At 35.0% G+C, this 13,356-nt stretch overlaps 1 protein-coding gene across 2 annotated transcripts in view; it reads right to left on the bottom strand.

Moving 5' to 3' along the window:
* Positions 1 to 13,356, bottom strand: part of PAN3 (poly(A) specific ribonuclease subunit PAN3) — a 143,204-nt gene that overhangs the window by 118,447 nt on the left and 11,401 nt on the right. For both annotated transcript variants that reach the window (XM_072611816.1, XM_072611817.1), the window contains exon 2: positions 1,592 to 1,713. In XM_072611816.1, the coding sequence (XP_072467917.1) occupies positions 1,592 to 1,713 (122 nt within the window). The remainder of the gene's footprint in view (positions 1 to 1,591; positions 1,714 to 13,356) is intronic.

The following is a 13,356-nucleotide window of genomic DNA, read 5'->3' as shown; positions in this document are numbered from 1 at the left end:
GTAGGAGAAAGAAAATGGGATCATTATAAAAAACAACCTACTCTCTTTCCAAAGATCTTTCAGATATCTCCTAGATACTATTTTACCCTATTATTTAGGATAAATCAAATTAATCTGACAGGACAATATACCAGTGAAAATATTACAATACACCTAAAATTCATGATATAAGCTCTTTAAAAATACATGCACAAAGGATATTTAACAATTCTTTCTTTTGACAAATTAAAATGAAATATTTCATAGATGAGAATCGCTAAGTTAAGTAACAAAACTGGATAAACACTGAAGTTCATACAAGCAATAGTAATTAGCATTATAGAATGAGTACCACTTTTCAAACTATGGTACTATCCAATGTTCAACTATGTATACCACCCTTTCCAAAAAACACAACAATGAGGCAAAACAACATTTGGGCATGAAACTGCTCGGACAGAGATTTAGTGAAATACTGTACAGAAATGATAACAGCTGAAACAGATTAGAAAACTCAGATTTAGAGAAATGACTTGCTAAGGGTCATATCATTAAAAACCATCAGAGACAATATTCAAACCCTAGAATTTCCTGACTTGAAGTCCTATTCTCTTTCCACTCTATATTATAGTGACTCAAAAGAAAACAGTAGCTCTAGCTAGCTGGTAAAATGTGTTTATGTATGTATACGTATACGTATACAGACTTCCCCTTATTCCCTTGCAGATATGTCTATAAAATCAATAGAGACTCCTTTGTTACATAATGAATAAAAAATATATATATATACACAAATACATGCTAATAAAGGAAATATTCCCTATTATTTGTAAGGTTCTTCAAACGTACTTAATCACCAATGCCACTGTACTAATGGCACTGAATCCCAAAAAACTACAAAGCCTCCTTGTTGAAATTCACAGTAATACAATAAGAATCTAACCAATCCAGATTAAAAAAAACTAACTGGCTAAAAGGTGCATGCTATGTAGAAATGGTCCCTAGCAAAGACAGAAGGAGAAATTAATAGAACTGCAAGATAACTACTAGCTTTCCATACAAGTACCTCAGAAACACAAAGAAAGAACTGAAGAGGGTGGGAAAGCATGGTGGTGTTATTATCTGCATTATTAGAAGCAACACTCAGAACAATATCCATCTCAAAGTGTGTGGGTATAAATAAAATAAGAATCATAATCCACATTTATGCAGTTTCAAATATCAATTCTCTATGGCAGGTATAATTATCCTTATTTAACAAATGAGGAAATTGAGATTCATATCCACATGTGATGGCTCACCCTCAGGACACCGAATTTTTAACAAATGTTTCCCCTTCCAAAACTGGCCTTATATTGAGTTTAATCTGATTTAATTAAAAAAGTTGGGGGAGGGGGTGGATTTGGGGAAGTGGGGTGTAGAAGAAATACTATATTGTGTTACCACAATTACTTCATAAGAACAGATTGACCTGCAGGTGCAGACCCTCTTCCTCAGATCTAAAGCCTAAATGAAGACTACTCTCCAGCAATCAGATGACAGACAACATAAAAGAATATAACTCAACTACTGAAAAATAACAGCAATTACAGTAAATTCTTGTTAACATTACCTGCATCATGGGAAACTTGTTTTCTCCAGGACTTCCAAATCCATTGACCCCAATAAAGCTGGTGCTGAAATAGGAATCTGTGAGAGCACTATCAGTTAAAGCACCTCCATCTATTCCAGGAACTGAAATTAAAAAAAAAAAATTCAATTGTTTAATGTTTTCATTTACAGGATGAGACTGATTTAATTTCTCTGTCCTAAGTAAGAAAATAACATGGAATATTTCATTTGAATGGCAGCATGAGGTGTGACTATAAAATAATAAAGTTGTTTTTTAAACCAATGTATCAAGAACTTATACATCCAGGTAAGAGCTGACACCTCCAAAGTAGTGACCAAGAGGAGCTATGTACTTATGCCAACGGATGCTCCCTCTGCATACAGCTTGTGAGAACTCTTCTCTTAGAACTACCTTAAGAGATACACTCCTTTAAAACTCCTCAATAGTGAGCAAATCTTCCTTTGATGGTAGTTTAGACTTTTGCAAACAGCCAAAAAACATTCAGAGCCAAACGTGGTGAACACAGTGCACAATGAAGCTGAGTAATATTTTTTAATCAAGAACTTTCACAGATATCACATTACAAGGGACATTCCATTGTCATGGTAACAATGTCAATCATTGCAGTGCAAGTCAACTTTTCTTTTATAATGACTCCCTTAAAAGATTAAGAATTTTTACATAAATGAGCCTGACTAACTGCTTGGCACTGTGGAATGAGTTCTGTATGAATGTTGTCAGTATAAGAGATCAACGCCGTCTTTGTGATTTTCATGTGCAAAAACTTCTGAATCTCTGGGATAAGTTTTACATGACAAGAGTTTGATATAATTATCAGTTTGATACTGATACTGCAGTTTATTTCAGGCTAGTTGAGAGACAGCAAGTTTCATCACCACGTTCAAGAATACTTTCAGATTCATTTAACTTCTCAGAAAATCTGATATAAATTCTTTGCCCTAAGAAAAGTATCTTGTTTTTATGCTGATCCAACATAACATACAAATATGTGGTAGCATAAGACTGTACAACTTGATACAAATTGAGACATACCATTATGTTTGCAGTGAAGCATAAATCTCACATGAAAATTTGTTTCAATACTTTATAGCCACATCTCTTACTTTTCAGTACATACAGGGTGCATGTTAAGAGGCAACAATGAAGAATTTAGCCATTACACTGAAGAATTTAGGCATTTCACAGTATTCAAATACCTTCCCAATTCTCGGCAGTTCTATATTAACTTGACATTAGTGACAATGAATGGGCAATGAGAAAAACCTCAATTTCAATTCAGATTTACCCACCAAAACTTATCTGCTTTGATTCAGTCAAAAAATATTTGTTAAATGTAAACCATGTGAGGGGACCAGGAGACCTTCCTGGGTAAAGAACATAGTGGAGACCAGGAGAGCAGTGACATCCCAGGATTACAACACCTTGGGAGCACCAAAACTTGCAGATTCCCAGAACTAGGTCTGAAAAAAGTGTCATGAAAAAGCATAAAGTCTGGGACAGTATTGTGTCAGATTCCCCCACCCCTATGTTAGGGGAACCCAACTTTAATCATAAAGTTCAAAGCCAAGAAATAGGCTGGAAAAATGAGCAAAGAGCAAAAGAATATCACCACAAAAAGCTACTATAAGGTGGCAGGAAAGACCAAGAAGTCATAAGCTTAGAAGAATACAATGAGAAAATAGATATAAACAATGCTAACTGGACCCAAGTCCAACAAGAATTCCTGGAAGAGTAAAAAGAAGAGATAAGAGTGGCAAAGGAAAAATCAGTAAAAGAAATGAGTGACACAAGAAAATTATGAAAAGAATTAGCTTGGTAAGAGAGGCACAAAAAATACTGAGGAAAATAACACCTTAAAAAACAGATTTGGTCTAATAGTAAAAAAGCACAAAAATTAACTGAAGAAAAGATTTCCTTAAAAAGCAGAACAAGTCAAACGGAAAAGAAGGCACAAAAATTCACTGAAGAAAACAACTCTTTAAAAAAACAGAATTGGTCAAATGGAAAAAGAGATACAAAATCTCACTGAAGAAAATAATTCCTTAAATTAGTCCTGGGCAAGAGGAAGCTGATGACTCCATGAGATATCAAGAAATAATAAAACAAAGTCAAAAGAATGAGAAAATATTAGAAAATGTGAAACCTCTCATCAGAAAAACTGATCTGGAAATTAGATCGAGAGATAATTTAATTATTACTAGACTCCCTAAAAAGCTATGATCAAAGAAAGGGTCCAGACATCATATTTCAAGAAATTATCAAGGCATAGTGTCCCAATATGTTAGACCCAGGGGGGAAAATAGAAGTTGAAAGAATTTATTACTTCTGGATAGAGATCCTAAAATGAAAACTCCCAAAAATATTATAGCCAAATTCTAGACTTCCCAAATCAAAGAGAAAATCAAGCAGCCTGAAAGCAACAATTCAAGCACTGTGGAGCCATAGTCAGGATCACGTGATGCAAGATTTAGTGGTTTCCGTATTAAATGAACAGAGGGCTCAGAATTTGATATTCCAGAAGGCAAAGGTATTAGGTTTACAAGCAAAATTGAGTATAATTCTTCAGGGGAAAAATGAACATTCAATGGAATAAAGGGCTTCCAAGCATTCCTGATGAAAAGACCAGAGCTGAATAGAAAATATGACATTCAAATGCAACACTCAAGAGAAGTATAAAAAGTTAAACATGAAAGAGTAAGCATAAGGTTCTTAATAAAGTTAAACTGTTTACATTCCTATATGTGAAGATGATACATGCATCTCCTTAAGAACTTAACCATTATTATAAGGAATTTACATAGAAAACATGGATATAAGTCAATTATGTTGGAGTGATTTCCCAGAAAATTAAAGAGGTAAGAAAAGAAGGATGTACCAGGAAAAGGGGGGGGGGGGGGGGGGAGAGGTAGAAATGGGCAAATGTCCTCACATAAAAGAGCCACTCAAGGAAGAATTTTTACAGTGGAGGGGAAAAATGGTGGGGTGGAGGTGGGCAATACTTGAACCTTACTGTCATTAGAACTGGTTTGAAGGGAGAAGAACATATACACACTCAGTGGTGTACAGAAATATAACTTACCCAACAGAGAAATAGGAGGGAAGGGGATAACAGATTAAGGGAGGCACTGCTTAGAAGCAAAAGACTTTTAAGGAAGGACAAAATAGAGAAGAAACAGAAGAAAAAGGATGGAGGGCAATACACAATAATCATAACTGTGAATGTGAATAGAATGAGCTCATTCATAAAACAGAAGCAGATAGTAGAATGGATTAAAAACTGAATCCAACAATATGGTGCTTTTAAGAGACACATTTGAAACAGAAAAACAGAGAGTTAAAACAGAAGGCTAGAGCAAATCTAATATCCTTCAGCTGAACAACAACAACAAAAAGGCAGGGTTAACAACCATGATCTCAGACAAAGCAAAAGCAAAAACTAGACCTAATAAAAAGGGATAATCTAGGAAACTACATTTTGCTAAAAGGTACCATAGACAATGAAGTAATATAAAAAATATTTTACAACAAAACTGACAGAGAAAAGGGCAGGGACTTGCCTGAGCTCTTCCTAATTTCCCTCAAAATAATTGTAATGCCTCAAAATGAATTCTGAAGCAGCAGAACCCAAGAAAAGTATGGAGCAAAACAACTTTACAGCCCAAGACAACTTAGAAAGCTGACAGGAAAGTTCTGTTGCACTGGGGGGAGAGTAGAATGCAGTCCAGTTGCAGGTAGAGTACCTGAATCAGCAGCTGCAGCAGCTACTTGTAGAACTGTGAACCCACAGACAGTAAGCGAGTAAAAACACTGGTCAGAAGGAGACTATGGGGTCTCTTTGCTGGCAATGGAGGGAAGGACTCTGTTACACTGCCCACACTCGAATCTGGGTCACAATCCTTGGTGGCAGTCCCAGAGTGAGGAGGAGCACTAGCACAGCACAGCTTGAAGTTGCAGGGGAGTAAGGACTCAGGTCACACTTCCAGGGCAGAAAAGAGTGCACGTAGTCCCTCACAAACCACAACACAGGCCACAACACACTTCTCCTTTGATACTTTGATAGAACTAAAAACTCACAGGTCCCTAGAAGTATGTCTGAAAAGAACTGTACAAAAACCCTGAAACTTGGGAAAGTATGCTCTCTACCCTAGAAGCAAAGCCTCACTTTAGCACAGTTAAAAATCAAGAAACAAGCTGGAAAAATAAACAAACAGAAAAAAAAATTCTAAGTACAGAAAGTTACTATGATGACAAGTACAAAACACACACTTCAAAGAAGACAACAAAGTCAAAGCTCCTACATCCAAAGCCTGTAAGAAAAATGAGTTGGAAGAGCTAAAAAAGGATTTTAAAAATCAATTAAGAGAAAGAGAGGAAAAATTTGGAAGAGAAATGAGAGCAATGCAAGAAAATCATGAAAAAAGAGTCAATATCTTGGTAAAGAACACAAAAAGAAAAAAATGAAGAAAATAACACCTTAAAAACAGAATAGGCCAATGGTTAAAGAGGTACAAAAATAAAATGCCAAAAAGAATGCCTTGAAAAGCAGAATTGGCCAAATGGTAAAAGAGGCACAAGAATTCACTGAAGAAAGAACTCCTTTACAAAAAAAAAAAAAAAAAAGACAGAATTGGCCAAATGGAAAGAGATGCAAAATCTCATTAAGAAAATAATTCCTTAAAAATAAGAATTGAGCAAGTGGAAGTTAATGACTCTATGACCCATCAAGAAATAACAAAACAAAATCAAAAGAAAAAAAGAAGAAAATGCGAAATACCTCAGAAAAACATTTAAAAATTTTTATTCTGTAAATAACGATCAAACAAAGAGCTTAGATATCATCTTTCAAGCAATTATCAAGAAAAACCACTCCGATATTCAAGATCCAGAGAGTAAAACAGAAATTGAAAGAATCTACTGATGACCTCCTAAAAGAGATCCCCAAAAGAATACTCCCAGGAATATTTTAATCAAATTCCAGATCTCCCAAGTCACCAAAGAAGTACTGCAAGGAGCCAGAAAGAAACAATTCAAATATGGAGCCACAGTCAGAATAACACAAAATTCAGTAAATTCTACATTAAAGGATCAGAGGGCTTGGGATATGATACTCTAGAGGACAAAAGAGCTAGGATTACAACCAAGAATAACATGCCCACAAAACTGAAGAAGCATAATCCTTCAGAGGAAAAAAATGGACATTCCACGAAACAGAAGACTTTCAAGCATTCCTGATGAAAAGAGCAGAGCTGAAAAGAAATTTTGACTTACAAATACAAAACTCAAGAGAAGCATAAAAAAGCAAACAGGAAAAAGAAACCACAAGGGTTTCAATAAAGCTAAACTGTTTACATTCCTACACGTGAAAATGAACTTCTAACTCCTAAAAACTTTCTCATTATTAGAGCAGTTAAAAGGAATATAGAGGGCATGGAGTGTGAGTTGAATATGACTGAATGATTATCTAAAAACATAAAATTACAGGGTAAGAAAAAGGAATGCACTGGGAGAACGGGAAAAGGAGAGATAAAACAGGGTAAATTACCTCACATAAAAGAGACATGAAAGAGTTGTTACAGTGAAGGGGAAGATAGGAGAGGTAGGAAGGAGTGAGAGAGCCTTATTCTCATCACAACCGGCTCAAAAGGGGAATACTATACAAAATTAGTTGAGTATAGAAATCTACCCTAGAGGAGTGACAGAAAGGAGCACAGATTGCGATAGGTAAAAGAAGCAAAACACTTGAAGATGGATAGAGTGAAAGGGGGAGGGAGAGAAGGAGAGAGACAGACACAGAGAGAGAAAGAGAGCATGCAGCATAGGATAAGTGAGGAAAAATAAGATGGAGGGAAATACACAGTAATCACAACTGTGGAAAAAATTTTACAGCAAGTTTGTTTGATAAAGACCTCATATCTCAAATATATAAAGAACTAAGTCAAATTTATAAAAATAAGAGCCATTCTACAATTGATAAATGGTCAAAGGGAATACTGTAATCATATGAAAAACTGCACTAAATCACTACTGATGAAAGAAATGCAAATTAAAACAACTCTGAGCTTGAACTACCACCCCATACCTATCAAATTGGCTAATATGACAGAAAAAGGCAAATGACAAACGTTGAGATATAGGAAAATTCAGACACTAATGCACACTTGGTAAGTTGTATACTGATTCAACCATTCTGTAGAGCAATTTGGAACTATGCCCAAAGAACTATAAAACCATGCATATCCTTTGACCAATCAATACCATACTGTATTGGGTCTGTATCCTAAAGAGATAAAAAATGAAAAAGAAAGGGACCTATATGTTCAAATATATTTATAGCAGTTCTTTTAATGGTGGCAAAGAACTGGCAATTGAGGCAAAGTCCACCAATGGTGGAATAGTTGAAACAAGTTGTTGTGTATGATTGTGATGGAATACTACCATGCTAAAAGAAATGACAAGTATGGTACTCTCAGAAAAACCTGGACTTACATGACATGATGCAATAAAAAATTAGCAGAAGTAGGAGAACACTGTGCAGAGAAACAGCAATATTGCACAATCATCAACTGTCAATGACTTATTTTTGTCAACAATAAAGTGATACAAGATAATTCTAAAGGACTCATCCTGAAAAATGCTATCTATCCCCAGAGAAAGAACTGATGGAGTCTGAATGCAGATCAAAGCATACTTTTTATTTTCTTTATTGTTCTTGTTTGCTTGCTTTTGGGTTTTTTGTTTTTTTCTTTCACAATATGACTAACATGGAAATATGTTTTGTCTAACTGCACATGTATAAACTATATCAAATTGTTTGCCTTTTCAACTGCATGGGACTAGGGGGTAAATTGGAACTAAAAATTTTTTTAAAACAAATGTTGAAGATTGTTTTTCCTTGTAATTGGGGGGAGGAACAAAATATTAAATTTTTTAAAAATAAAAGCAAATATATTCAATTTTTCCAGCAAGTTTCTCTTATAAAAGCCTTATTTCTCAAATATATGGAGAACTGAATCAAATTCATAAAAATAAGAACTATTTCCCAATTGATAAAGGGTCAAAGGATATAAAAAGGCTGTTTTCAGAAGAAGAAATCTATAGTCATATAAAAAATGCTCTAAATCACTACTAACTAGAGAAACACAAATTAAAGCAACTCTAAGGTACTATGTCTCACTTCTCAGATTGGCTAACATGAAAGAAAAGGAAAACAACAAATTCTGAGGGGATGTGGAGAAACACGTACATTAATGAACTGCTGGTGAACTAGTGAATTGGTCCAACCATTCTGAAGGAACAATTTCGAACTAGGCCCAAAGAGCTATAGAACCGTTACATACCCTTTGATCCACCAATACTGCTAATAGGTCTGTATCCCAAAGAGGTTAAAGGAAAAGGAAAAAGAAGTCCTTTATTGGAGGTACAAAAATTTTTGTAGCAATTCTTTTTTGGGGTGGCAAAGAATTGGAAAACAAGGGGATACTAATCAACTAGGGAAAGGCTGAACAATTTGTGGCACACGATTATGATAAAGAGTACTACTGTGCTATGGGAAATGATGAAGGGGTTAGTGGTTTCAGAAAAATCTGGGAAGACCTATATGCAAAGTAAAGTGAACAGAACCAAGAGAACATTTTGCAAAGGTAACAGCAATATTGTATTGTAATGATCAATTGTGAATAACTTAGCTATTAATTCAAGACAATTCCAAAGGACTTATGATGAAAATGATATCAACCTCTAGAGAAAGAACTAATGAGAGTCTAAATACAAATCAAAATTTTTTTACTTGCTTTATTCTTCTTGTTTTAAGGTGTTTTTTTTTTGGTCTGTGTTTTCTTTTGCAACATGGTTAATATGAAAATGTTTTGCGTGACCTCACGTATAATTTATATCAAATTACATGCCTTCTGAAGGGGGTGAGAGGGATGAAGAGTATTTGGAACTCAAAAATTAAAAAAAAATGCAAAAAAATTTTTTATGTAATTGAGAAATTTTTTTTTTCAGTTTTCAGTGTTCTATAATCACTTCCAGATATCTTAGATTTTTTTCCCCTCCCTAACCCTTTTTCCCCTCTCCCTCCCCAGTCCCTCCCCCAGATGACTTGCAATCTTATATATGTTCTACACACACATTCCTATTAAATACAATTTCATCACAGTCATGTTGAATAAAAGAATTAAAATGAATGAGAGAAACCACAAAATAAAACAAAACAAAACAAAACATAACACAAAAGAAAACGGTCTGCTTCATTCTGCAATTCAATTCCATAGTTCTTCCTCTGGATGTCGATAGCGTTTTGCCCCAAAAGTCCATTGGGAATTTTTTAGGTCCTTGCATTGCTATGAAGCACTAAGTCTACCAAAAAAATTCCTCGCACACTGTGGAGTTCTCCTGGTTCTGCTTCTTTTACTTGAGAAATTTTTAATGAAATAAAAAATATAGAAAAAAAATGTAAATGGTGTGCACTTCCCTCTACTATCTATGCCAATAATGATGCGAAAGTAGAAATGAGTTTAAAATTCAACTGAGAAAACTCAATTTACAGACAAAATGATAAAAATAACAGTAACTAGCACGTATATAGCACAAACTACATGCCAAGGACGGTGCTAAGTCTTTTACAATGATAATCTCATTTGATCTTCACAACAACCCTGAGAGGTAGTTGCTATCTTTATTCCTATTTTACAGTTGAGGAAATTAAGCCAAACAGAGGTTAAGTGACTTGCCTAAGTTCACAAAGCTAATAAGGGTTGAAGGCTGGATTTGAATTCAGGCCTTCCTGACCCAAGGCCCAACAAGCACTCTATCCACTGTGCCACATAGCTACCAGGTATACAAACTAATAAATGAAACCAATTAGAAACTAAAGAAAGGTACAGATCAATTTAGAAAAAGCTTTCATAGAGAGGCAAGTCTTAAAAACACCTCATCTTGATGGAAGTGAAAGATAAGAATAGGCAGAAAAGCAGTAGAAAGAAAAAGGCAAGGAGGTAAGTAATGACCAGTAAGCTAATAAGCATGTCTTGATTTAAGTGACCACAATGGGAACAAACAGCTCCCAGTTTATAATTGTACAAAAGTAGTGTTTCAAAAACTCATCTCTACAAACTGGTTATTTGGTGACAAAGATAGGACTGATAACCAGAAAATGAAAAGAAATGAAGGACAATACAGTAGCAAGGAGTTACATAGGAAGACATCTGCTTTTAAGTAGAAACCTCAGGAAAAACCCTTCTAGGATCTGGCTTCTCCTCAGGTCTCATTCACTTCCTGAAATCCAACACTCCCACAGAACTGAGCTGACAACTTCAAACTGTTACTTGTTGCTTCTGAAAACCTTTCTCCCTTGTCTTTTGGAGCTATGGACCTTCTCCCTGGCTCAATGAAAAATAGAATGTAGTCTCATAGCTTTTTATTGGTGGAGATTTTCTTTGGACCATTACAAGAATAAAAGGAGAGAAAAATTTCCCTTCTATGTCCTATTCTCTTTTTCTCCAAACTGGGTTTTATAAAAAGAGAGTCAAACAGCAGATCACAGAATTAGAACTGGAAGGAACTTTAGAGAACACGGAAGTCAATATTATTTTGACAGGGTGGAAACTAAAGATTCCCAGTGAAGTTAAATGATTTATCCAAAAACATACAGCTAGCAAATTACAGATGGAGGATTCAAAAATCAGCTCATGACTCCAAACCCAGGGCTCCTGATATGCTGCTTCTTTAAAAGTTAGCTTTGAAGATACAAATCATCAAATAAGAATTACCTACTTTCATAGGAAAACAAAACTCAAGCAATTTTGGGCATTTCATTTCATCAGAAGTACTGATGGAAGGGTCTGAGATTAAAGATCTAGAAAGAGCTGGAAGATAACTCAGAAGCATGGTAGTCTAACTCCATCATTTTATAGATGAGAAAACTAAGGCCCAGAGGTAATCATCAGTGGTAGCCTTTGAAGTCCTCTGACTCCAGAATCAGTACAACAGCTTTACCAAAGCAATGTGGATGGTGAACTAGACAAGAAATGGCACAATTGCATACATTTGGGACAAATTGAATGGCCAGACCTCAGCATCTGCCATTAACGGACTGGAATTTTCCCAGTGGTGTACCCTACCCAGTGATTTGTGCTTGGCTTTGACTTAACATTTTTATCAAAGGCTTAAAAGTATAAATGGCATGTGTATCAAATTTTCACATGACAAAGCTAGGAGAAAAAGCTGGCTTACTAGATGACAGGATCAAAAATTATTTTGACAAGCTAGAACATTAGAATCCAAGAAAATGAAATTTAAGAGGGATAAATGTAAAGTCTTACATTTAAGTGAAAAAATCAATTTTACAACTACAAGATGGGGAGGCACATCAAGGTAAAGTGAATCAAAAAAGATCTGTAGGTTTTAGTTCACTGAAAAACTGATGTGAATGAACAGTAATAGTAATCAAGGCATGAAAGTTAATTCCACCTTAGGATACAATGAGAGAAATCACTTCTAAGACTAAAGATACACCTGATATACTTTGACCTAGTCAAAACAGGTGGAGTACTGTCTTTCAGTCTGGATGCTAAAAGGATTCATCAGTTTTATGTGTCATGGATTTCTTCTTAGAATCATGTTTTTAAATAACAGAATGAAATACTAAACTTCAGTTACAGTTCAGTGAAAAACAGTTTAATTTTTTTCCCCCAGCCAAATTCACAGAGTCCCTGAAATCTATACACAGACTGGACCACAGGATAAGAACGCCTGCCCTTGAGAACACCTTTGAATTATGAAGGGACTTGAGAAATAAGGATATTGGCTGAAAGAAGTGGAGATTTTTATTTAGCCTCAAGAGAAGACAAGGGACAAAAAAAACCTGGAAAGACATATGAACTGATGCTGAGTGAAGTGAGCAGAACCAGGAAAACATTTTCCAAGTAACAGCCAAATTGTTCTGATGACCAATTTTGATAGACTTATCTCTTCTTAGCAATGCAAGAATTTAAGACAACTCCAAAAAAATTAGGATGGAAAATGCTGCCCACATCCAGAAAAAGAACTGTGAAGTCTAAATGTAGATCTAAGTATATTATTTGCTCTCTCTCTCTTTCTTTTTTGTTTCTTCTTTCTTGTGATTTCTCCCATTTGTTCTAATCCTTCTTTACAACATGACTAACGTGAAAATAGGTTTAATATGAATGTATATGTAGAGTCCATATCAAATTACATGCCATCTTGGGGTGGGAGGAGGAGAGACGGTGAAAAAATTCAGAACTCAAGATTTTATGGAAGTGAATGGTGAAAATGAAAAATAAAGAAAATTTTTAACAAAGAAAAGACAAAGCAGAAATCATACACATACAAATGAAAGATTCTTCTGAGAATTCTATTAGAAAACCATGAGTCTAGCTACTGAAGCATAAGGATTTAGTTTTTAACTATCAAATTCATTCCATTTCTGAGAATGTTATTTCACAAATAGGCACCAACTTTTTTGAGGATCAGAACTTTAAAACATTTTGTCTAACAGTATTATTAGACATAAGTTTATCCAAGTGGAATAGGATAAAGAAAAAAGCAATTATGACTATAAGAAATGATAAGTAGGATGCTTTCAGAAAAATCTGGAAAGATTTGCATGGGCCAATGCAAAGTGAAATGTATTATGTACAAAGTAACGCAATATTTTAAGATGATCAGCTGTGAATAACTTAGCTATTCTCAGCAATACATCGATCCAAGACAACTCTGAAGGA

Source organism: Notamacropus eugenii, chromosome 5, assembly GCF_028372415.1.
Source record: "Notamacropus eugenii isolate mMacEug1 chromosome 5, mMacEug1.pri_v2, whole genome shotgun sequence".
Classification (NCBI taxonomy): domain Eukaryota; kingdom Metazoa; phylum Chordata; class Mammalia; order Diprotodontia; family Macropodidae; genus Notamacropus; species Notamacropus eugenii.
Note: the sequence above shows the minus strand (reverse complement) of the source record. Positions and strands in the feature narration are given on the sequence as shown.